This window comes from Diplotaxodon limnothrissa, linkage group LG15 (assembly GCF_057381915.1).
Source record: "Diplotaxodon limnothrissa isolate DT_005_m linkage group LG15, D_limnothrissa_male_GT1.1, whole genome shotgun sequence".
NCBI lineage: Eukaryota > Metazoa > Chordata > Actinopteri > Cichliformes > Cichlidae > Diplotaxodon > Diplotaxodon limnothrissa.
The window spans coordinates 36657737-36683732 of record NC_140610.1 but is presented as its reverse complement, the minus strand read 5'-3'; the positions used below and the strand labels follow the sequence as shown (position 1 = coordinate 36683732).

Below are 25996 nucleotides of genomic sequence, written 5' to 3'. Positions count from 1 at the left end.
ATTTTAATAAACAAAATGAGCATTTTTAAAAAAAAAAAACTTTTTTTCACTTCTTAATCGTTCATGAACATCTCTCTGTCTTCTGCACAGTCCCCACTCTTGGGAGAGGAAATGAAGGAATAATGTTTTTCCTTTTCCTCTAAAGTCCCCTTACAAAGGGTCTTCCCCTTACACTGGTGGTGCAGCTGCAACTCCCAGGAGTGAATGTGTATGACTCCATAAACACGTAGCAGAGTTCTTGTTGAAAAAGTCCATCCCAGTATTGTAAACGGTTGCACACTAAAAGGAAAAGCATTGAGGAACGGCCATTCAGTTGTATGGTGTCTCCGGTGCAGTGGATCCTGGACAAAGCTGCTTGGCCGGCACTGAGCAGCACTCAGAGCTCAGGGAGGATGATAGGAAGTGTACACGGCAAGCCAAGTCATCCAGGAAATCCTTTTGTAACTTTGCTATTGCTTGAGAAAGCACAACGGGCAGCGACTGCACACATTGAAGGATGGAGTCCAGTTTCTTTTCCAGAGCCACAATCCTACTGTCCAGCTCACCACTTCGATGCTGCAGCTCTGATACCAGATCGTACATCATGTTCTGAGTCTGAAATCATCACCAACATGCTGAGGTCACTTTCAAGTATCAGGAGATAAGCAAGTCAGGGTTTCTCACTGTTTAGATTATTATAAAAGTCATAAAATGCAGAAAAGATAATGAAAAAGAGGCAAAATGTGGTTCATACTGGATAAAAATTACAATTCCTTGTGTCAAATTACTCTCAGCATCAGTCAGAGGGTAAAATTTCCTATTATATATTAGTAAAACTGAGGCAAATAAAAACGTTTGCACAAACCTTTGCAAGATCAGCAACTGTATTGGCCTGGTCAGTTAATTTCCTTTGCTCCATTTTCACTCGTCGCAGTCTAAAGTTGTAAACCAAAACTATAGTCACATTTGTGCTACAATAATATAAATGCAACATGCAGTAAATCCTAATTCACATAATCCAGAGCCACAAATTAAACTGTAACAGCATTTACTGAAACCCCTGATGGTGGCATAACGATACCTACTGGTGGATGGCTTGCAAGAATTTACGCTGATGGTGGCGTACTCTGGCATGGTCAATCTTCTTGACCAGCTTTGTGTTTTTGTAAATGAGCCATGTCTCTCTCAACACATTTGCTGCTGTGTTCTTGATCTGTGGAAGTATGTCAATGGAAAGGCAAAACAGAAATGTAGAGACATAAATGAAGCTTAAGTCAAACAGAAACTAAAATGAGCCTGAGTACTATAGGAAAGTCTTGAGCAATCCCTCATTTCTTTATGTTTTTCTGTGAAAACCTGCACGGAAATGCAGTGTTTAAAGAATAAACAGAGTTTGTACATTTCTAATGACCTGAAAAGTCAACATTTAGTATGACAATGCTAATTCTACAACAGAGATTAAACTGGCTTTAGGCAAACTTTCTCACATCTTCTTTGAGAATCTTTTAGAAATATTTCTCCAGGCCTCTTGACAGACTTTTAAACCTCTCCTTTAGATGTTGGCTGCTTTTTGTTATCATGATGATCCCACACTGTTTCAATAATGTTGAGGTCCAGGCTCTGAGGAGGCCAAAGTATGATATTGTTCCACTTCTATTGTTCACTTTTTTTTAGTGCATTTGTATTGTGTTTGGGATCATTGTCATGCTGAAAAATGAATCACATGCTTTCCAGATAGTATCAAAATCGGATGGTACTTTTCTGCCTTTCATAATTCAATCAGTTTTAACAAGACTGCTGGCTGAATTGCAGCCACAAGCCATGACAGAGCCTCAACCATGCTTAACAGATGGCTGTGGACACTCACTGTTGTACCTCTCTACTGACCTCTGCTGAATATATCGATGACACTTTAAATCAAAAATTTCAAATTTGGGTTAATCACTCCATAAAATCTGTTTCCACTGATTTTTAGTCCAGTTCTTGTTAAATTTGTTACACTTCAGTCTTTTCTCCTCATTTCTCTTCCTCAAGAAAGACTTCTACGGGTAGCTGCAATTAACCCCCTTTCTACTGAGATCATTTCTGATGAGGCTTCACTTAAAAGTAGATGATTAGATGATAGGCTAGATGAATATCACCTGAGCTCTTTCCTAGATTTTTGCCCTATTTCTTAAAGACATTGCTTTGAGATACATTTCATCTGTTAGTTTTGTTTTTTAGGCCTACCACTTGTTCTTTTGTTATCCCAAAAACTTAAGTTCACACTTCATACCATGCTAAGACATGACAAATTTTCAGTAATCGCCTTGTTGGGATTGTTGGGAATCACCTCGTTGGAGCAACTTTAAAAAAAATCTAATTGGAGGAAATTGAGGGTGGCTCAAGACTTTTGCGCAGTAGTGTATATGGTTAAAAAAGAGAAAGTGCTGTTACTTTTAAGACTGATCATGTAGTCTTAATATTAAAAATAAAGTCCAATCACTGCATGTGTAAGAACACACCTTTTTGTAGATTTGGGTATCCATCATAAAGTTGTGGACATGTTTCTCAGCTCTGGTGAGTTCTGATTTTCTTGCGACAACGGCCACGACTAAGGCTGTACAACCTGCTCCCTGATGAGAAGAAGAGAAGTGTTAGCATGACTGTGTTATTAGTTAGTAGTTAGCTAGTATAAAAACCACACCAATCATTCACGTAGGCCAGGATTTTAAAGGATTTTTAAACAGATATTTAATTGGGGTTATTCAGAAAAAAATCACTGTGAGTGATTTGCATATCTGCCTCTTCTCTACATGTGCACTGTGTTGGTATAAAACTCACCATAATTCCAGTTAACAGGCAAACCCCTTTTCCACAGTAGGTGTGAGGGACCATGTCCCCATAGCCGATGGACAGGAAGGTAATGGAGATGAGCCACATTGCTCCAAGGAAAGTGCTGGTTACTTCCTGTGCATCGTGATACCTATTTAAACATGACACCTGTCTGTAAAAGCAGTTTATGTTAAAGCTGGAGAGACTACCCTTGATTTAAGTTTCTTTCATTTTTATCCAGCATTTGTTTAACGCTGAAAATCTTCTTGATGATTTTTAAGTAACACATTTTTAAAAAAAACCAAAAACCTTTAAGATACCTTTCACAAACACGCACTGTCCACGCAGCAATGATCCAACAGGACACACTGAAGACTAGCAGCACTGTGCCAGGACAGATGGTCATTAGGGTCTTCATGACAAAACGAGTGTCAAAGTTGATCTTATTGAGTGCACCGATGCTGCGAGAGGAAGCGTCTGTGAACAGCTTGCTGTGCAGCAGCATGACCCGGCCAATCAGGTAGAGGCGAAGGAACATCGGCACAGAGAGGATGATGTCTACGTCGGCGTATGCCACCGATGCTGCATAGCTGAAGGCCAGTCGAGTCGTCCAGGTGAACACGTATTTCCCTGGGATTGGATGAATGGCACAGATGAGGAGCTCCAACACGATGAAGACAAGTCGCTCAAAAGTCATTGCTATCCTCCAATCGTCAGCCCCGTTGTCCACCATGAAGAGCTGTTGAAGAAAAGTAGCAACATTTCTAGACCGTGAATATGAAAGAATAATGAGTGATGAACTCGTTTTGTTGGGATTACAGTTTTTTGTTTTGTTTTCTTAATTTGGATAATTCTGACGAGATGAAAATGAATGTTTTATCTTCTGGTGTTTCTCAAAGAGACAATTTTAAATATATTTTTGGGGGTATTTTAACTTTTATCGTTATAGGATAGTGGAGAGAAGAGCTTGGATAAAGACACGTAGTAAATGGCCTCTGGGGAGATTTCAGGTATGTGGGTTGTCTGCTCAACCCCTTGAGCTAAACCAATGCTCCAATTCAGGGGGTTTTAAGACTAGTTTCCTTACTTCACGTGAATTATCTGATCCAAATGATAACGCAGCTCATGTTGGCAAAGTCATGGTTTGTTTCTTCATACCTGGATTTCCCTTGCATGGTACATCACAATGAGTCCCAGCAGAATAGCAGTAGAAATGCTGATCAGGCCTTTTAGAACATATGAATACATGGATTCCTGTAAATGGTAGAGACAATGACACAAAACTATTAAACTAATAAAAAGAAGACCATCTGTGAGTAAAACTGTTTAGGGGGCCCTCAAAGTTAAAACTTTTAATGGCACTATGTTGACGCCGCTTTCATTTGTTTGTTGAAACACATTTATTTGGAGACACTGGTGTTTCTGCTCTGAGTGTACCTTGGTGTAAAATCCCCTTGACAGCTCCGTCTCGATGACCATGACAATAATGCCAAACATCCCACAGACCAAGGCGTAGTCGCTCAGTTGTTTGCGCTTCCCAAACAGAGCTCTCCTCTGACCCAGCCTGTAGCTGATATCCTTGGTCTTCTTCGGTGGTGTGCTACCTTCCTCACCGTTGGTCTTACTGGAGTCTTCTCGGATGACTTTGGAAAAGGCGTCCTCCAGGATGGCACTGTGAAGAAGCTGGATTGGCTGCTGGCCTGAAGGAAGATCTGAAAAACTAGATCTCAAAGTGCCATGGCTGCTCAGGGGTCGGACTGCATCCCCGTTAAGTATGCCACTGCTTTGTAAGGCTTCGGGAGGCGGAGGAGTGTGTTTAGGAAGGGAGACTTTAGACCCCTGAGAGACTGTCTGCAAAATAAAATAAGACTGTCAACAACAAGCATGTAATATATCTGAAAGCATGTTACAGTGTATGGTTCAGTTAGAATTGGCATGGTATGGAAACACACAGGTTAGCTAAACCTACTTTTGATGGTTCCAATTTAAGTATGAAAACTAAACGTTTAAAGCAGCCGAATCAAAACATGCACCTGACTTTGTCGCTGTCTTGTTTTCTCATCCATTAAATCTTGAATCTCTAGGGAACTATACTGACTGATGGAGAAAGATGTGACACTTTTGTTGCCGACTGGTGTAGACGATCTTTTTATTTGGCTTGTCAGGGAGTCGTGAGGGAGGTGGTAGCACTTGAAGATGGTGGACGGATCTCCAGATGTTTGATCGCCTGCGATCAGGCAGTGGAACTCTTGCTTTCGCTGTTGCTGAACTAACAGCGGCTCTTTACCGAAAAGGTCTCTCCAGTTGACATCTGCACCAGCAGCAGGATGAGGCTGCTTTTGGAGTTTTTGTTTACACTCGACTGAGTCTAGAGGAATGTTGAACAAATTTGTTGCTTGGCTGCTGTCTTTCAGTTTATAATGATTGCAGGGCTGTTCTTTTCCACCTTCTTGGTTAGTGCACTGAGGCATGAAATGATCTTTGAGACGGTTTGTTGCAGGATTCAAAAGCTCACTTTGGTTTGTTTGCTGTAGTAAAACCTGGCAAGTAGTTGAAATGTGGCTGCTGGGAGAGAAAGGCTGAACATGTGGTGAACATAAAAGGCTTCTCTTAGCTGTTACCCTGGGAAGGCAGTCTTGGACCCTGTCCTGTTTTGACTGTGGCTGAAAACTAGAGGCATCAGGACCGGGACATCTACATCTGTCATTGTGGTTTGGATGTCCCACACTGGTGCCTGCTCTTTCTGCTGAGGGCGACTCATCTCCTGCGTTGCCAACATGGCCACAAAGGAGCAGCCAGTCCTCATCGCTTAGCTGCGATAAGGTTAGGTTTCGAGTTTTGAGTGGCGACATCTGGGCTGAACCTCTTGGAGGGCCGAGTCCATTGCATGTTTCATGGGGTGAAGATGAGACACAGCACTGGCTTTTCTCCTGTGGGGTCAAAGGTGTCTCAACCGAGGTTCCTCTGTATGGATCATGCTTCCCCTCAGGGGTCTTTATGGGAGGGGATGGGCATCCTGAGGTACAATGCTCATGGCCACCTTCGTGGAAGACTTCACCTGTTGAGTCAAGGCGCCGCGTTGCATTGGTGGGTTTAACCAGAATCAGCCTCATGGCATCAATGCAGGGCTGAAATGACACCATACACTGATCATTTTTGAAATGTCACCAAGAAATGAAACAAAGATCCTGAAATATAACTGAAAACATTTACACTGATCACTTTGGTTTATTTATTTATTTTCCCCCACAAAGTTCAAGAAGTGGTGAAAAGACTCAACTGCAGAAGGAGTTCATACATTCAAACATTATTGATTATGCAGGAAGACAGATATGATGGATGTATGGGTGGATGGACAGATGAAGAGGGATATTTCAATGTGAACATGATTTGAATGTTGCAAGTGGTCAGACTTACTTATACAGTCATGTTAACTAATTACCCCCTTACTGCTTGCATAGCAATTGGAAAGTAAGTCACAGAAAGATGCTTTTAATCAAATCCAGTTAATTAACTCATCAGTAAGTGTGAGCACCTCTATAAAAGCAGATGTTTTGGCAGGTTGTTGGTCTGGAGTATTCAGGTGTGTGTTGACAGAACATTATAATCTACAGTCTTGTGCCAAAGGTCAGACTGCGCAATGCGCAGGCCTCATTTAGCATGTTAAATGTTACAGCAGAGGTGTCAAACATCGTGCTTGGGGGCTAGAATCAGCCTTGCAATGACTTCAATCTGGTCCACTGGATAGCTTTGGAAAATCAAAAATGTACGTTTTATAAATATAGGACAGTCTGGGTAGGGATGTACTAAAAATATTTTTGTAATTTTACAATTTAATCATGTAGGAAAACTGAGATGTACTGTTGAAAATGCACGTCTTTATCTTATATTAAACATGTCAGGGATAAGATGTGTAGTTAAACGTCTTTACACCAACAGAAAGTGAAAGTTTCTCTCATCCGGCCCACTTAAGATCAAAGTGGGCTGTATGTGGGCCTCAGTGTAAAATGAGTTTGACAGTTTCCCTGCGTTAGAGTGCACAATTAGAAAAAACTGAACAAGCGTAGCTTTTTTGAAAGTTTCAGTCTTTTGGACAGACGAGACCAAAGTAGACATGTTTAGCCATAATGTACGGCACCACAATTGGAGACAAACAAATACAGCATACCAACACAAACACCTCACACCAACTGTCAAACATGCTGGTGGAGGGGTGACAAACGGGACAAATTCTGTCTCACAGAAACAGCATCGTTCAGAGGACGGTGATCACAAGCACAGCAGCAAATCTACAAAAAATAAAAGAATCAAGATTTTGCAATGCACCGGTCAATATCCAGACCTCAACCCAACTGAAATGCTGTCAAGGGATCTTAAGAGAACACAGTGAAAACAAATGAAGGCAAACCTCAATGAAGTGACTCAACAATGTAAAGAATTATGGGTTTACAATTCCTCCACAGCGATGTGAGAGACTCATAAATGATTACTTCAAATTATTTCAGCTGAAGGTGGTTCTGCACTACAACCACGGAGAAATAACTAAAGCTGTCAAATTAATGTGGCAAGTTTCACATTGTATACAACTGAGTGGTTGTGAAAAATTACAGCATAGTAATAAGGTGTAAATAATCAATCCTGAAGTACCATAGGCTACTTAAGTAGATGAACTTTCCACAAAGAAATCGATACCGACTGACTCCAGAAATAAGATGTTTCACAACTCTTCTGTCATTTAGGAATCTTTAGCTTTAATGAGGCCATTTGTTCAGCATGAAAGGAAAAAAAGTTCATCAAAAATAAATCTTCAAATTCAGTCTAATAGATTTTTTTTTAAAACTTATTGCTTTTTAAAATAGTTATTCAAGGCAATCTGACACTAGATTAAAAAAAAACATGTTCAGTCACAGGTTTGTGTTTTTTCTAAGGATCTGTCACAAGCAGATGTGAACCCCCGCTCATGTTTATTTACTGCGCATCAAAATCAGAAAGCCTCAGATAATAATACTGAGCAGACTCACACACTACATTACACTATAGCTATATAACTACAGATATAGATTCGGAGTTACATTAGTATCTTTAAGGGTTTGGTTTTCTCTTTTTTTCCTCCTTTTACAGGGTTGAATTTTAGTTGTAGAAGAAGTTAGACCATTTCAAATTTTTAAGGATATGATTTTGTTGATTAATTGAATAAAATCTAAATTCACAATACAAAAATGTGCATATCCATCCAGCCAACTATCCATCAACAGACTCAATCAAATGGTAGACCCTTAAATAAACCTCTGAATATATAATAAATAGTCACTTATAAACAAAAGGCATCTGCAGCAGCTTACCTTTACCTCCTTTATGACTTCAGCCAGTCATTTCCAGGAGAGCACTTAGTGCACAAGTGCTCCTTACCATCTTCTTCCATACGTTACTTTTTTTCCAGACTTGAAGAAGCAGGTTACAGACGGAAAGTGCTCCTGATTTGCAGAACACAAGTGTTAAGAAGAAAAGGAGCAGTCAGAGTGGGTGTTGGACACGGCTTCCCTCCTCCCGGTACAAACACTCGATAAAGGAGCTTTAGAGACGCTTTCCTTTGAAAGTAATGATTAGAATTCAACACGAAGAAAGGAAAGGGCAGCAGCAGCTGGCCTGGTAAAGGGTTGCCAAGCAAAGACACAGAGTGGGAGGGTGCAGCAACAGGTTAGAGAAAAAAATCTGGAACATCAGACTGGCGTGTTAAGGCGGAACATCACACATATAGCTCAAAGACATTAAATGGGAGTGGGCTGCTGGGTTGACAGGGGAAAACAAAAAGGAAATTGTAGCTTTCAATGCAGAGCGGAATATAAAAGGTCAGTTGAAGTTGTCATTGAAGCTCTTTGGTTCAAAGGCCTTCGCACGTTCTCTTATCTCGTCCACCAGAAGAGCCTGCAGAACAAAAGTGCCCATTTTTAAATCTGGTTCTGAATCAATCGAGCTAGCGAGGGCGACGTCTCATCAATGGGGCACGAAAAGATCTAAGAAATGAAACTGCGCGAGCAATTTTATAATAAAAGTATATTTATATACATGTGGAGAAGTGTAACGTCCAAATTTACTTGGCAGGAGTGGTGTTGCTTTCTGACCTTGTTCCTCTCTGGTGTTGCTTATAGACATTGATGTTGTATTTGTATGTAGCCTATTATGTTTGTATTTAGAAATAAAAACCTGCAAAGTTTTGATAATTCTCAATGTGAAGAATTTGTCATTTATAAGCACACACAACATTGCCCAAAAAATTTATTTATTACAGTCTGTGGGAGAGCTATGTGCGAAAATCCCATTCCCCCAATATAAATACGCATTATAGTTTATATAATACTTATATTTAGGTAGCTTCAGCTCTGTTTTATCTGCGCTTACTGTCCATCCACCTGGCATCAGACGAACTCTGGCCTGCTGCCTCAGCAGCTCAGCGTGAATGTTGCTGTGCTGGAGAAAACCTTTGTGACCGCAGGAGCGCTGCTTGCTGTCACAGGCCAAATAAATGGCCGCCACAGTCATCTGAAAGCAACAACTGATACATGGACACAGTTGCATGAAAAGTATTTTCTCCCTTCCCGAGTTCTTATTTTTTCCATATTTGTCAAACTTAAGATTTTAATATTAGACAAAGATAACCTGAATACATTCAAAGTGCAGTCTTTAAATGACGATTTCATTTAAGGGTAAAAAGGTTATCCAAACCTACCTAAGGTAATTTCCCCTAAACTTAATAACTGGTTGTGCCATCTTCAGCAGCAAGAACTCCAATCAAGTGATTGGCAATGAACCATTCACATCACTGTGGAGGAATTTTGGCCCACTCGTCTTTGCAGAATTGTTTAAATTCAGGCACATTGGACGATTTCCAACCATGAAAATCCTCCATAGTCTTTTAAGGTCTTGCCAAAGCGCTTCCGTCTGATTTAAGTCACCACCACCATGGTGGTTTTATGTTCTTTTTAGAAAATGCTGTGTTAGCTTTATGTCAGATGTAGCGGGACTCTAACCTTCCAAAAAGTTCAACTTTTGTCTCGTCAGACCACACAACATTTTCCCAAAAGTCTCGGGGATGATCCAGATGTTTTCTGGCAAATGTGAGATGAAACTTTGTGTTCTTTTCGGTCAGCAGTGGTTTTCTCCTTGAACTCTCCCGTGGATGTCATGTTTGCCCAGTCTGTTTCTTATTGTTGAATCATGAACTCCGACCTTAACTAAGTCTTTGCAATTCTTTCCAGACTGATAGATGACAGTGACTTTGTTTCTCAGGGGTTTCCTTAGATCAGAGGTGGTGAACTCCAGGCCTCAAGGGCTGGTGTCCTGCAGGTTTTAGATATCACCCTGGGTCACCACACCTGAATCAAATGATTAGTTCATTACCAGGCCTCTGGAGAACTTCAAGACATGTTGAGGAGGTAACTTAGCCATTTAAATCTGCTGTGTTGGATCAAGGACACATCTGAAACCTGCAGGACACCGGCCCTTGAGAGTTTCCCCACCCCTGCATGCCTCATGGCATGATGTGTTGATTTTTGACCTTTTTTAGCCTGCTTCACTTTGTCAGACAGGTTCTATTTAAGTTAGTTCTTAATTTAACAGGTCTGACAGAAATCAGGCCAGGATTAAAAACATTTTGTATTTTCTCCGGTTAAGAAGAAATGTGACAAATGTGACAAATATGCAAAAAACTAAGAGATTATGAAGGAGATAAATACTTTTTCACGAGATTAAAGGCCTAAAGTGGAGAAAACTTGGACAGTAGAAACTCCTCTGGGAATTAATTAATAATAAATTGAAGCTGTATTGGCACTACCAGAGGCCCCTCTGCACACGCCATTGCTGTTCTGCATTTTAAACGACTTATTTGAAAAGAAGGTTTGTAAATGATGATTAAAAGCAAAACTGCATCAGTTACATACACACATGAGCATGAGGCCACAATATTCGCACCAACACAGCTCTACATGTTTGATGATAACTTGAGGCTTCTGCTTTCAGGGGTCACAACAGACTCTCTCTTCTGTAAAAGAAAGAATAAGTCATTGCTGGCTTCCAGCCAACAGGTCTGGCAGAATAGATAAGGGATGCACCCGCTGTTGACCAAAGTCTGAGGAGGTTTAAAAAAATGACTAAATTCTATATCTCAGTCTTATTAGATAATATTAAAAGTACCAATAATTTTTTTTGAGCAACTTTCAGCCTGGTAGACAACTGGCTAATGTTCTTTTCCTTCTATTAGCTCACCTGGAGGGGCATAAGGAGCTACTCCAAGTGAGTGTTTAGGCTACATACCAAATGGGTACACATTGAACACTTACTCCCATTTGATTCCCAGCTGGTTGAAACTTTAATGCATGTCACTCCTCTAATGTCTCTCCCTTATCAGACTGTCAGACTGCTAGGTTGGAGCAGTCTGACACTGCTCCAACCTAGATTTAAAAAAAAAAAAAACTTAACCAACAGCAGTCTGACTCTCAGCAGTTACAATCGAAGCAATGCGATAGACGCCTGAAAATAAAAGCAACAACCAGTTAAACATTACATGCGGTAAAGCTGAATAGCCAGTGAAGACACCATCCTTGTGTCAACATAACAATGTTTCAACATTTTGCCATTAGATTGGTGCTGTATGTGATGGTGCAATAGCCACTCCTCATTCTGGTCGTGTATCACAGAGCCAAAAAAAGATAGCATGTGGAGTAAGCGGGCGTTATTACAGTTGATCTCTGTAACCACTTCACCATCCTGTAGGTTTTTAGCAAATGCAAAGTCAGGCCGTGTTCTTACACATCTGAACCACAGTGGGGATATTGTGGTAGAAATCTCACTTCCTGTCTATGCACCTTTGATAGTTCAGCTGCTCTAACGCCGGAATTTCCCATCTTTGGGATAAAGTACTTTTCACTGCATTATCTTATCTTGTATTCAGGGGTCTCTTAATCTGTAGACACCTCAATACTAAGGCTGAGATTATACCCACTTGGTGACAGCTGCGGACAGTACAGATAAGACATTTTTTGATACTCCACCCTCCAAGCCCTGCTTAAAGTCCACCTGAAGGATTCATGGCCAAACAAGCTCATGTGGTCACAAAATGCTGGAGGGAACACGGACATTCCAACCGATTATAAAATTTACAGCAGTGAGACCTCGTCATACCCACATACGTGGAAACTTTGATACACTAGATTCTGAAGAATCTGGTGAGTCACTTTCCAACGCAAAGAAAGAAAAAAAAATCTAATTCCCAAAGAATGTACTCGTCATTGGCGAGTACAAAACTAGAACTCGACATCTCAGTGAGGTCAAATATCAGCTCTCTGACGTTTATATGTATTGCACAACAGCACTTGCCAAAAAGCATTCAACTTCAGCATATGGAACAACGTATGTGCCTCCTAACAGTATGAACTGCATTTACAAAGAATGACAGATATTGATGATTGAGCAGTGAACTTTAATAAGTTATTCTCAAAACATCTGGCTTCCCACCTTGCCAGGAGTGCTAGGGGGAAAAAAAGAGAGAGAGAGAGAGAGAGAGAAAAGCAGTTACATTTATTAGATGCTGAGATGCCTCATTAGAGGCTGTGTGCACAAACATGAGGATCAGTTTTTATTTGATGGGTCATGATGAGTCTCTCCTCGTTAGTGAATGAAAAAATAAGTCAGGTCCTGTGGCACTGGAGAGACTGATAACGGTGAAGCTCTCGTCAGCAGAACTCATTTTTTCCCCCAAAGAAATTATTTAATTTTTCAATGGAAGTCCCCAGTGTGTATAGGCAGACAGTTTTCATTAGTGAACACGATTTCACTTTGTGTTGTAGGTGGAAAAGCGCTGGTTGAGGGGGTTTTCTGGTGCTTTTGCCCATTCTTTCTTCAATTGCTGTTTCAGTTGTGACAATCTCATGTTGGGATTCTCCTGTTTTAGACGAGGCATGTTTTCTTGCTCGTAAGCGGCAAATGCCGCTTTCATCCTGCGCTCCGGGTGACGGTCCAGGTCCTCGGGCCCCACGCTGAAACACAGGAAGACACACTGAGTGATTGTGTATTGTTAACATTTGCACAAGTACAACAGGAAGCCTCACGCATAATCAGAGGTTAGGGTTAGGTAGGGTTAGTACATATACGTTGTTACTGTGCTTAAGTTGAATTTTCAGGTACCTGTTTTTTCTACTCCTTACATTTTTAAAACAGGCTCATTACTTTTGCTTTAAAGCATTTGAGGAGAGTTATTATTACACATCACTGAAGGCCTCGAAATATCAAACCGATTTGAACCTAAACACATGAAAGGCAGTCATGTTCGTTTTAGTGCTGTCAGCGTTAATCTGGCTAAAATGACGTTAACGCCATAACCGCATTAATGCAGCAAATCTCTGTTATCGAGTTAGCGCAGATCGCCCCGTGCGTGAGGCTGCACGGCCCTAATACGTTAACGAGCTCGTTAACGCATTAGGGCCGTGCAGCCCCACGCACGGGGCGATCCGCGCTAACGGAGATTTGCTGCGTTAATGCGGTTATGGCGTTAACGTCATTTTAGCCAGATTAACGCTGACAGCACTAGTTCGTTTATTAATCACCAAAGGATGTCACATAAAAAGAGACGAAAGAGGCAAAACTGTGTTCAGTAGTCCGGGGTTAAAGTGGGTTGTGTTTTTATTTCTTTTTTGCCACAACAGCAGAGTGACTGCAGGTGTCCGTAAGTTGCGTCTAATATAGCGACAGCGTAAACAGAATACTGTCAGTGTAGAGGATGAGAATCAGTCAGGACAACTCATGAAACATCAGGTGTGTAAGGTGTGTAGAAATTATTTTTCTATAAACAATTCCAGGGTTCCCCAACCTGCTGGATCTACTTTAACCTCTACCTGCTCTTCCTGTTTGAAGCAAAGTCACCCTCTAAAATTTTTCCTCTTTTTCTCTCCTGATGTTCTACTTAACTGATTTGAGCGGAATACCTTTATTAGAACTAAAATTTAGACTAAAATTAAGTTTGTTTTCCTACATACTAATATTATTTTATTGTCACATTAATGCAGAACAAGGTTCAGTTAGCTTTGTATAAAAGTAGATGGTAGAAGTGTTCTTTAAGGAGCTACTTTTACCTTTTTTACTTTGAGTACATTTCGAAGCCTGTACTTTTTTAGTTTTACTTGAGTAAAGAAGTTTAACCGGTACTTCAACTTTTACTGGAGTATTTTTTAATACTAGTATCTGTACTTCTACTTAATTACAGAATATCTGTACTTTTCCCACCTCTGGACATAATTAATACCTGAGAACAGCGATGGCATCTTCTATTGTTCTGGCTTCCACGGTTCCTTCTTCAGGGATAACTCTGTTCACATTCTCCTCCAATGGAGTTTCCAGGTGGCTTTTCTCTGTGGGAAGAAATTTAAACATGGCACAATTACAAATCTAGATCATCTATGAATCTTATGACGATTTTATTACTCTACAAGCACATGCTTGTCTTCAAAATGTGCTCAACCTTTCGGATTGAGCTGGTCCTGCTCTTGCTGCTGCTGCTCATTGCGAAGCGTCTCCTCGATCTGTGCACGAGTCACTTTCCCACCAGATCCAGCACCCTGCTGGGACCTGCCTTTCAGTCTAGCATTCTCCTCATCGAGAAGTCGCTGATTTTCCTTTTTCCTCTCAAGGAGTTCCAGCCTCTTTTTCTCCTTGTCATCCTGCAACATCAGAAAAAGTATCTGAGAGAAAAGACTCACTGCTCTTCTGTGCTTAAAGATTTGGTTATTTTGGTCACTACATGTATTAAGGCACATGAGATTAGATCACAACCATACATGTACTGTCTGTACAGAGCACAATGAGTTTGAAAAAGAAATGACTAAATAAATCCCCGGACACATGTCTCTCCAGTCTAGTCAGTACATGTCTATGTATGACATGATGTGAAGCAGTGCAGAGTAATGCCTGATAATCTCTACTAAAGCAAACATAACACACAGCTTTTTTTCACATAGTAAGTCAAGTACCACTGCCTGAACACATGCAGATGCACTAACTGTTTTATATACACCCAATCAAGGCCTATTAACTAGATAATCTTTGACTACAACTGCTAATTTCTTTTTACCAGCATAAAAAGGATTTGTTTGACAGTACTAACTGGATTGACCAATACTCAGAACAAATGGAAAAGCCAAGGAACTCCATGAAGATCTAAGAAGGAGAGCTGTATATTAACACAAGTTGGAAAGTTCACTTGGAGACATTTCCAAACAACTACAGATTCCAGGATCACCGGTAGGGATGGGTACCGGTGTCCGGTGCCATGATGGCACTGGTTCTGACATAAACGGTAGTAACCAGACCGAAAAGCAGCGCACATTTCGGTGCTTTATTTCGGTGCTTTTTTTTTCCTGAGCTGTGATACACTTTTAGCCAATCGTTTTACGTTTCCGAGGATAGTAGGCGGGGCCAGGTACGTACGTTCTGTTAGCGCAGAGCTACAGATTAAAAATGTCCAAGGCGAAGCGGTTAAAAGTCTGGCTGTACTTCACAGCAAAATATGCAAACTCAGCAGCCTGCAACAAGTGCTTTAAGCTGATACTGTGATACTGTCAAAGGAGGTAACACCTCGAATCTCATGAAACACCTGGCGACGCATAGCGTTTTTTTAAAAGCCGAGAAATGCGGCGTATTTGACGGCGGCAGCAGCCGTTCTTCTCTGCGTGAGTAGCTTAATGTTGTTCTTGTGTGATTTACGTTGAGTAGGCTAACCACGTTATTACATTAATGCATGTAAGGTGAACTAGCAAACATCATCATAGCTACATCCGGCTGTCTTCTTGTTTGATGGCAGATACTCCCTTCACCCTGGCCAAAAAGGCTAAAATGACCAAAGAAAAAGTGGAAAACAGTTAAACATGAGAGGTTTTTGGACAAAGTTTGTGTTTTTTCCATTGTTTAAGCACTGCTTCCAGCCAAGAGTGATACCATATATGCCCCATAGCTGCAGAAAAGGCTAACATTGTTATCTTTTTACAAAAAAAACAGCTGAACATGAGAGGTTTTTGGACCAATTTTGTGTTCTCCATTCTTTAAGCACCGGTTTGAGCACCGTTTGAGCACCGGCACCGTTTCAAAAGTACCGATTTGGCACCGGTATCGGATAAAACCTAAACGATACCCATCCCTAATCACCGGTTTAAACAGCTGTACAAGTTGTGTACAAGTTATTCAGATTTGTCACTTCTTTATCAAAGTCTGGAAGAACACCCAAAGTGTCATCCTGGGATGACAGTAAATTGGTTTAGGATGTTCAGGAACAACTCAGAAACTAAGCCTGTAAACTGCTGAAGCGCCACAGTGTCACTGTCCACAGCGAAGCAAGTTTTATATCACCATGGACTGAGAAGGTATCAACAAAGAAAGAAGCCCAGGTTACAAAATCATCACCCTCAAATTTGACTGAAGCTGCCCACAAGGACAAGCCAAAGCCCTCTGGAGAAAAGTCAGCTGAGACAAAGATGGAATTATTTGGTCACAGTGACAAGAAGTGTGTTTGGACGAGTAAAGGTGAGGCTTTCAAACCTAAGAACATTGTAACAACTATCAATAATGGTGGTGGTAGCATAATGCTCTGGGGCTATTTTGTTGCTAGTGGTACTGGTACACTGCACAATGACTAAAAAGGAGGACTACCTTCAAATTCTTTAACTTCATGTCAAATCATCAACTAGATGGTTCAAACTTGGACACAGTTGAGTCTTCCAAAAGCACAATGATTCTAAACACGCATCAATGCTGGTTTTGGAATTGGTAACGCAGGCTATCATTAAACACATTTTCAGTAAATATGTGAACTACAAATTTACTGAAAATTTGCAAAGTATGCTTAGAAGTAGGTAGGGTGGTTGCCAGGAACCCATCCGATTTAAATGAAGTCTTGGTAGACCACTTTTCCAAGAAGAGTAATCAAGAGTAATCAAGAGTAATCAAATATCCAGCCAGAAGGTAATGGATGGCTGCCAAAAGTATATATTAGGGGTGCAACGATACACAAAATTCACGGTTCGGTTCGATACTTTGGTGTCACGGTTCGATATTTTTTCGATACAAAAAAAAATGTTCATGCCTTTTTAATTTGTCATTTATTAAAATTATAAATATATATTTTAACACAAAAGTACAGTTTTTAAATTTAACCCTAACCCTTGTGCGTGTTGTTTTTTAGCTCATCATATTGCAGCCACAGAAATTCTTTTGTCCATGAAACCATAAAGCTGCACTCTCTTTTTGCCTTATAGTCTGATTTGTCATAACTTCTCCGTTTTGTGGTAAGCTTTTCTTTGGCTGTCACTTCTTCACCCTGACCTGTCTTATTTGGCTCAGCAGAACTAAAATATATATCTGTCTGTGAAGGTTCTCAGTCATCCAGGTCATCGTAGTGAAATATATATCCTGCCGCACTCACATAAGCTCAGCGATTCTCTGCGCGATCAACCTCTCACATGTTTAAGCTGCGGGAGATTTCACTTGTCATGTTTGCATAGTAAGCTAACAATTAATAAGACGATGTCAGAGGAATTGGTGCACAAATTATCATCACTCACAGATCAGTGCTGTCGCTCTCTATACACAGTTCGCGCGATTGCAAAGTGAAAGCAAAAAAACAAGCGCAAATTCAAACACGATTTCAATATGTCACATATTGACAGTGGCTCACCCAATGACATAATTACCCAGCTACATTTCTGAAAGAATGCAAAAGCATTGACATATATTTTTCCTTCCTACAATAGCCCGACAGGCAGGGCAGAGATAGCCCCGGGACGTCGGGCTAGCGATATTGCGAGCCCTGTATCTGATTGAGGAATCACTCATCTTTGGAAAAGAGAGTTTATTACAGAGAAATGTCTCTTTCCAAAATAAAAGCTATACTATCCGCTTCTTCTGGGCTATATTCTCAGCAGCATATTAAACATATCAGGTCTCCATAAGGAGAATCCTGTGCTAACAGCTGTCTAAATGACTCGGCTAAAGTTTGTAGCATGCATGCTTGTTGTTTTTGTCTTTGCACTAGGATGATGTCGGTGTAAATGTGCAGTCATATTCGTTGTGTTCCCACTAGTGCTTTCAGGTTAATCTCGTTGAAATAACCTTAACGCCACAACACCGCAAATCTCCGTTAACGAGCTACCCTATACAGAGGGGCTAGACGGCCAACACGTTAACGAGCTAACTGCGCTAACACACTAGCTCCCACCCATGTAATTGAGCATTGCATGGCACATCCAACATACTGTTTTACTTTAGTCCATGACTCGCTTACCTTCAGGGTCATACGTCACATGAAAACCAAAATAATTCCAAACGCCAGATCTGAATGAGGGTGGGGAGGTCCACTTCTGTCTCGCTAGCTTGCCCTGCGCTCTTCCTTCTGACCCTGCTGTCTGTGTTGAGTGCTCAGTGAATCTGCGTTCGACTACTCCGCCTAGGCTGCACTCTCGAGCCTAGGCGGAGTAGTCAAATGCAGATTCACTGAGCGCTCAACACAGACAGCATCGTCAGAAGGAAAGTTGATAAAATAAATTACAAATTTTGTATTGTTCTTTTTTTTTCCTCCCCTTTGGTTTTCTTTCTTTCTCTCCCCCTCTTTCTTTCATTCTTTCCCCCTGTCCTATCCCACAGTCATGTCTGTCCCGTTTGCAACTGAAAATAAAATAAATTCATAATTATAATAAAGGTCAATCAAATGGACCAATATGATGATCCACTTAAAATAAATCCTCTTGGCATCTTTCTTGGCCTCAAGACAACAATTCTGATGGCTATAGATCCAAACGGGACACAAAAAAAAGAAAAAAAATTGAAAAAAAAAATTTGAAAAAAAATTGTATTGTTTGATACATATGCGTACCGAACCGAAAGCACTGTATCGAACGGTTCAATATCGATACGAATATCGTTGCACCCCTAGTGTGTGTGTGTGTGTGTGTGTGTGTGTGTGTGTGTGTGTGTGTGTGTGTATGTATATATATATATATATATATATATATATATATATATATATAAATAAAACACCCAGCACGCCCCTGCGGGCGGTTTATCCTTCAAGCTCGGGTCCTCTACCAGAGGCCTGGGAGCTTGAGGGTCCTGCGCAGTATCTTAGCTGTTCCCAGGACTGCGCTCTTCTGGACAGAGATCTCCGATGTTATTCCCGGGATCTGCTGGAGCCACTCGCCTAGCTTGGGAGTCACCGCACCTAGTGCTCCGATTACCACGGGGACCACCATTACCACCATTTACCAGGTTTGCACACACAGTAACTGGTATTTTGGCCCATTCCTCCATGCAGATCTTCTCGAGAGCAGTGATGTTTTGGGGCTGTCGCCGAGCAACACGGACTTTCAACTCCTGCCACAGGTTTTCTATGGGGTTGAGGTCTGGAGACTGGCTAGGCCACTCCAGGACTTTCAAATGCTTCTTACGGAGCCACTCCTTTGTTGCCCGGGCGGTGTGTTTTGGATCATTGTCATGTTGGAAGACCCAGCCTCGTTTCATCTTCAAAGTTCTCACTGATGGAAGGAGGTTTTGGCTCAAAATCTCACGATACATGGCCCCATTCATTCTGTCATTAACACGGATCAGTCGTCCTGTCCCCTTGGCAGAAAAACAGCCCCATAGCATGATGTTTCCACCCCCATGCTTCACAGTAGGTATGGTGTTCTTGGGATGCAACTCAGTATTCTTCTTCCTCCAAACACGACGAGTTGAGTTTATACCAAAAAGTTCTACTTTGGTTTCATCTGACCACATGACATTCTCCCAATCCTCTGCTGTATCATCCATGTGCTCTCTGGCAAACTTCAGACGGGCCTGGACATGCACTGGCTTCAGCAGCGGAACACGTCTGGCACTGCGGGATTTGATTCCCTGCCGTTGTAGTGTGTTACTGATGGTGACCTTTGTTACTTTGGTCCCAGCTCTCTGCAGGTCATTCACCAGGTCCCCCCGTGTGGTTCTGGGATCTTTGCTCACCGTTCTCATGATCATTTTGACCCCACGGGATGAGATCTTGCGTGGAGCCCCAGATCGAGGGAGATTATCAGTGGTCTTGTATGTCTTCCATTTTCTGATGATTGCTCCCACAGTTGATTTTTTCACACCAAGCTGCTTGCCTATTGTAGATTCACTCTTCCCAGTCTGGTGCAGGTCTACAATACTTTTCCTGGTGTCCTTCGAAAGCTCTTTGGTCTTGGCCATGGCGGAGTTTGGAGTCTGACTGTTTGAGGCTGTGGACGGGTGTCTTTTATACAGATGATGAGTTCAAACAGGTGCCATTCATACAGGTAACGAGTGGGGGACAGAAAAGCTTCTTACAGAAGACGTTACAGGTCTGTGAGAGCCAGAGATTTTCCTTGTTTGAGGTGACCAAATACTTATTTTCCACCCTAATTTACGAATAAATTCTTTACAAATCCTACCATGTGAATTCATGGATTTTTTTTTTCACATTCTGTCTCTCACAGTTGAAGTGTACCTCTGATGCAAATTACTGACCTCTGTCATCATTTTAAGTGGGGGAACTTGCACAATCGGTGGCTGACTAAATACTTTTTTGCCCCACTGTGTGTGTGTGTGTGTGTGTGTGTGTGTGTGTGTGTGTGTGTGTGTGTGTGTATGTATGTATATGTATATATATATATATATATATATATATATATATATATATATATATATATAAAAATATATCTCAATCACACCACCACACAGTCCTGACCCACACATACAGTTCTTACACACACTGGACATTCTGGACATTGTTTTCACTTCATTACTTAAATCACGCTGCTGTTATTGTGTATATGCTGCTGTTATTGTGCATATATTTATTTATATTTCTTCATACATTCTTATATAGTTCTATATTGTGTATTTTGTTGTACAGTTATTTTATTTTCAACTTTAATTTATATATTTTATCTTATTCTCCCAGTTAAATTTACCCTTCATTCTAATTTGTGTTGTACAGTTATTTCATTTTTAACCTTAATTTATATTTTATTCCTTCCTAGTTAAATTTACCCTTTTTAATTTTTCATATTTATTTCCTATCTTATTCATAGCCTTTTCCTTTTTTGTTTTCTTTCGGTCACGAGCAGTTGTCCAAGCATTTCACTACATATCGTACTGTGTATGACTGTGTACGTGACAAATAAAATTTGAAAAATATATATATATATATATATAAACTTAACACCCAGCACGCCCCTGCGGGCGGTTTATCCTTCAAGCTCGGGTCCTCTACCAGAGGCCTGGGAGCTTGAGGGTCCTGCGCAGTATCTTAGCTGTTCCCAGGACTGCGCTCTTCTGGACAGAGATCTCCGATGTTGTTCCCGGGATCTGCTGGAGCCACTCGCCTATCTTGGGAGTCACCGCACCTAGTGCTCCGATTACCACGGGGACCACCGTTACCTTCACCCTCCACATCCTCTCGAGCTCTTCTCTGAGCCCTTGGTATTTCTCCAGCTTCTCGTGTTCCTTCTTCCTGATATTGCTGTCATTCGGAACCGCTACATCAATCACTACGGCCGTCTTCTTCTGTTTGTCTACCACCACTATGTCCACCACTACTAGAGATATATATATATATATATATATATATATATATATATATATATACACACACACACACACACACACACACGGTGAGGACATAGAGGGGGCGACACACTGTCTTACAGACTACCTCAACTTTTGTGTGGACACAGTCGCCCCTGCTAAGACGGTACGGTGTTATCCTAATAACAAACCGTGGGTAACACAGGAAGTCAAAGCTGTCCTCAACATGAAGAAGAAGGCTTTCAGGAGCAAAGTAAAGGAGGAGATGAAAGCAGCACAGCGGGAGGTGAAACGCTGCCTGAGGGAAGCAAAGGACACCTACAGGAGGAAGGTGGAGCAGAAGTTGGAGAGGAACAATATGAGGGAGGTCTGGAATGGTGTGAAAACCATCACAGGCCACAACACCAAGAAAAGCACAGTGGGGGGGACTGTGGAGAAGGCAAACGAACTCAACAACTTCTTCAACAGGTTTGACCAGCCCACAACCCCCCCACCCTCACCTTCACTACAGAGTCCTCTCCCCACTCTCCTCGCTTCCCCCCTTCCTGACACCATGACACCCCCCTCCTCCAATCCCTCTTTCAGCAGCAAGACATCTCCCCCCCTCCCCTCCTCCCAAACATCTCCCAGTGTCACAGTGGATCAGGTCAGGAGACAACTGAGGAAGCTTCGCCCCAGAAAGGCAGCAGGCCCAGACAAGGTGTGCCCTAGGATGCTAAAGGCGTGTGCTGCTGAACTTGGGGAGCCGCTACAACGAGTCTTCAACCTCAGTCTGCGACTGGGGAGAGTTACCGCCCTATGGAAGACATCTTGCATCGTCCCGGTCCCCAAAAGGAACCGGCCCAATGAGCTGAATGACTTCCGACCGGTGGCACTGACGTCACATCTTATGAAGACTCTAGAGCGGCTCTTCCTCAACCTCCTCCGACCACAGGTACAACATGCCCAGGACCCACTACAGTTTGCATACAAGGCGGGTGTCGGAGTGGAGGATGCCATCCTGTACCTCCTACACAGAGCCCACTCACACCTGGATGGGGGAAAAGGCACGGTCAGGATCCTGTTTCTTGACTTTTCCAGTGCCTTTAATACCATCCGGCCCTGTATGCTTCAGGAAAAACTGAACAGGATGGAGGTGGACCCCTGCCTGGTGGCTTGGATCTCCGACTACCTCACCGACAGACCACAGTACGTCAGGCTGAAGGACATCACGTCTGACACTGTGGTCAGCAGCACAGAAGCACCACAGGGAACTGTGCTGTCCCCTCTTCTCTTCACCCTGTACACCTCTGACTTCTGCTACAACTCTGAATTATGTCATATTCAGAAGTTTGCAGATGACACAGCCATCATGGGGTGTATCTGGGATGATCAGGAAGAGGAGTACAGAAGTCTGGTGAGGAACTTTGTCGCATGGAGTCACACAAACCACCTGCAACTCAACACCTCAAAGACTAAGGAACTGGTTGTGGACTTCGGGAGGTCTAGAGCAAGTCCACTGCCGGTTCAGATAGAGGGGGAGGAGGTGGAGGTGGTCAACAAGTACAAGTACCTCGGGCTGTGGGTGGACAATAAACTGGACTGGTCATGCAACACAGAGCACCTGTATAAAAAAGCCCAAAGCCGACTGTACTTCCTCAGGAGGCTGAGGTCTTTTAACATCTGCAGGAAGCTCCTGAGGATGTTTTACCAGTCAGTGGTTGCTGGAGTACTTTTCTATGCTGTGGTGTGCTGGGGGAGCAGCACAGCAAAGGAGGACTCATCAGGCTGGAGAAACCGATCAGGAAGGCTAGCTCTGTGGTCAGCATGAAGCTGGACACTCTGGTGACAGTGGCAGAGAAAAGGACATTAAAGAAACTGCTGGACATTATGAACAATGCTGGGCATCCTCTGCACACGGCCATAAACAACCAGAAGAGTCTGTTCAGTGACAGGTTGCTTCTCCCCAAGACAAGAACTAACAGACTTAAAAACTCCTTTGTCCCACACGCCATCAAACTGTTTAACTCCTCTCTGGAGGGGAGAGTTGGGGAAACAGGAGGACAAAGGAGGGGGGAACAACTAAGCTGTAGTGCCTCTTCATCTCACTGTACAATACCTTGTGCAATACTTTTTGTAAATAGTCAACAGTGCAATAGACTCAATACTTGAAATGTGCAATTCACTTGTATTTTTATTTTTTATTCCTATTTATTCTATTTATCCCCTTTGTATATTTTATTTATATTTGTCTCTGTATTTATATATGTGTGTGTATATATATATATAACATTCTGTAACTGTAACTTCTGTCGGTGCTGTGCTTTTTTGGAAATTGAATTTCCCAGAGGAACCCACCCGAGGGGTCGGGTCGGGTCGGGTCGGGTCGGGTCTTGTCTTGTCTGTCTATCTATCTATCTATCTATCTATCTATCTATCTATATATATATATATATATATATATATATAGTTCCTTTACATTGTCAGCACTAAAGATAGTATTTTATATTTATTTAGCCAGCTATGGTTCAACTTACTTATAATGACATTGAAGATGAAATTGTACATCACACCTGGCTAAAGAAAGAGCTTACCTTCCTTTGCTCTTTTTTGAGTACATGCTTGTCAGTTTCCTGCCAGAGAGCATCTTCTTCTTGCTGCTTCTTGCGGGCGTCTGCCACCGCCTTAGCCTCAGCTTTTCGGGCTCTGGCCGTGGCCGCCTTGGAGTTCTCACCCTGGAATTTCTTTGGCATCCCAACAGCTGTTTTTCAACTGAGGGACAAGCCAAGACAAGAGGGCCAAGATAAGACTAAGAAACGTTTCAATACTGACGCACAATATTGAGCCAGACTTTTTATTTTGAATGCAACACAATAAAAAAAACACATTCTCGAGGCATTTATCAACGGATATATTGTTCATTTATAGAACGTTTACATGACAGGCAATGCGCAGGAGCTCTTTCAGGACCTTAACATTTATCTTCAGCTGGATCGTAGGTTACATAACACACAGTTCGTGTAAATAGTTAACTTAATTAGCTATACTTTGGCCTGAAAACGGCAATGCATACTTTAATCTCCACAATCATTCAAATGGTTGCAGTTTGCCTGTCAGTACAGCTAGTTAGCATCAGCTAGCTGCAGTTGGCTTGAGGATGCGCCAGACTTGTTTGGCTATCAACTACATTCCCGTTTCCTCTGTTACTTAGCCAAATTTTAGCTGATATGACATTCCCAATGACATACGTTAAGTTAATTATAAACGTGGTTTCATACCAGTAATGAAAGAAGAACCAGGTCGTAGGTAGACGACAGTTTACTGTTATTTCGAAGCGGCATCCGCCACCTCCTCTCCGAAAACCAGCGCGCTCACTGATGACGTTACGCAGCACAATTATACTGTAAACAGCTAGGACTGTAGAAAATAGTAAACATGTGTTTTTGTTAATTCTTTGTTAAACTTCAAAATGATTAAACACACATTTCAGTATGGTCATGAGTATGGAAGCAAGTTTTTTTTTAATTATATAAATTGAAATTTCAAGATACTAATTTTGAGAAATAACCCAATTACTAGATTTTTAAAAATTATTTTATTTTATACATTCATTTGTTTTTTCCGGTGGCGGGAATAAGTGGAAGCTCGTTTCCACCACAATAAATAAATAACTACAGTTTGTAACTTAAAAATTCTTGTTATTATTTTTAAAAAAATCTAGTATGTTTACATTTTGAGAAGCTAACACGAAATTTACGATAACACCTGGAAATACTGAATTTATATGTATCCAAAAAAAACAGCAAAAAACCAAAACAAAACAATCCCCCTCTGGCCCCTGCTGGTGGTCTCAATCCTTCAAGCTTGGGTCCTCTGGGAGCTTGAGGATCCTACACAGTATCTTAGCTGTTCCTAGGACTGCACTCCTCTGGAAAGAGATCTCTGATGTTGTACCTGGGATCTGCTGGGGCCAGTCACATAGCTTGTTGGTCGCTGCACCAAGTGCTCCGATTACCACTGGGATCACTGATGCCTTCACTTTCCACATCTTCTCAAGCTCAGCCCTTGGTAGTTTTCAAGCTTCTTGTGTTGTGCTCCTTCCTGATGTTGCTGTCACTCAGCATAGCAATCCATCTCCAATTGCTCCATTCCATAGTTGGTATCCATAGTTATGACTTGATGGCTGCTTTTGCTAGAGGCTTGAAGTTGGCCTCTAGTGTCTTTTGCCGCATTCCCAATGAGTTCCTGAGGAATGCTCTTAGAGTCCTGTTGATATTGTACGCTTCTAGGAATTCCATGATCCATGTGTGGGGCACTGAGTGATAGGCCTTCTTGTAGTTAATCCAGACAGTGCACAGGTGGGTCAGTCTGGTCTTGCAGTCTCAAGCGGCTGTTCTGTATCTGTCTGTTTTGCCCCTCTGGTATTACTGCCAGTTCCTTTCTGTGCCCTGCTCATGTATTGATCCACAAGCCTGTTCTTCTCAGCTGTTATGATGCCTGACAGGAGCTTCCATGTCATACTGAGGCAGGTTTTTTCCAGTAGTTGGATGAAACCGGCCTCTTCTAGGGATGCTCGGGGATCAGAACTGTCTGGCCTTCAGTTAGCCATTCC

General features: G+C 41.8%; 2 protein-coding genes across 2 annotated transcripts; both read right to left on the bottom strand.

Moving 5' to 3' along the window:
* Positions 1-309: 309 nt before the first annotated feature.
* On the bottom strand, positions 310-5906 carry kcnn1b (potassium intermediate/small conductance calcium-activated channel, subfamily N, member 1b). The gene is made up of 9 exons (XM_085372300.1): positions 4827-5906; positions 4231-4644; positions 3952-4047; positions 3114-3532; positions 2803-2944; positions 2484-2594; positions 1065-1192; positions 845-914; positions 310-594 (listed from the first exon to the last, which is right to left on the bottom strand). Exons 1-9 carry the CDS (start codon positions 5904-5906, stop codon positions 310-312), a joined length of 2745 nt encoding a protein of 914 aa, XP_085228426.1.
* A 6390-nt stretch (positions 5907-12296) lies between these two features.
* ccdc124 (coiled-coil domain containing 124) lies at positions 12297-24749 on the bottom strand. Its single transcript, XM_085372989.1, has 5 exons — positions 24663-24749; positions 23979-24156; positions 14303-14501; positions 14087-14192; positions 12297-12824 (listed from the first exon to the last, which is right to left on the bottom strand). Exons 2-5 carry the CDS (start codon positions 24135-24137, stop codon positions 12620-12622), a joined length of 669 nt encoding a protein of 222 aa, XP_085229115.1. The 5' UTR covers positions 24138-24156; positions 24663-24749; the 3' UTR covers positions 12297-12619.
* Between the last annotated feature and the right edge of the window lie 1247 nt (positions 24750-25996).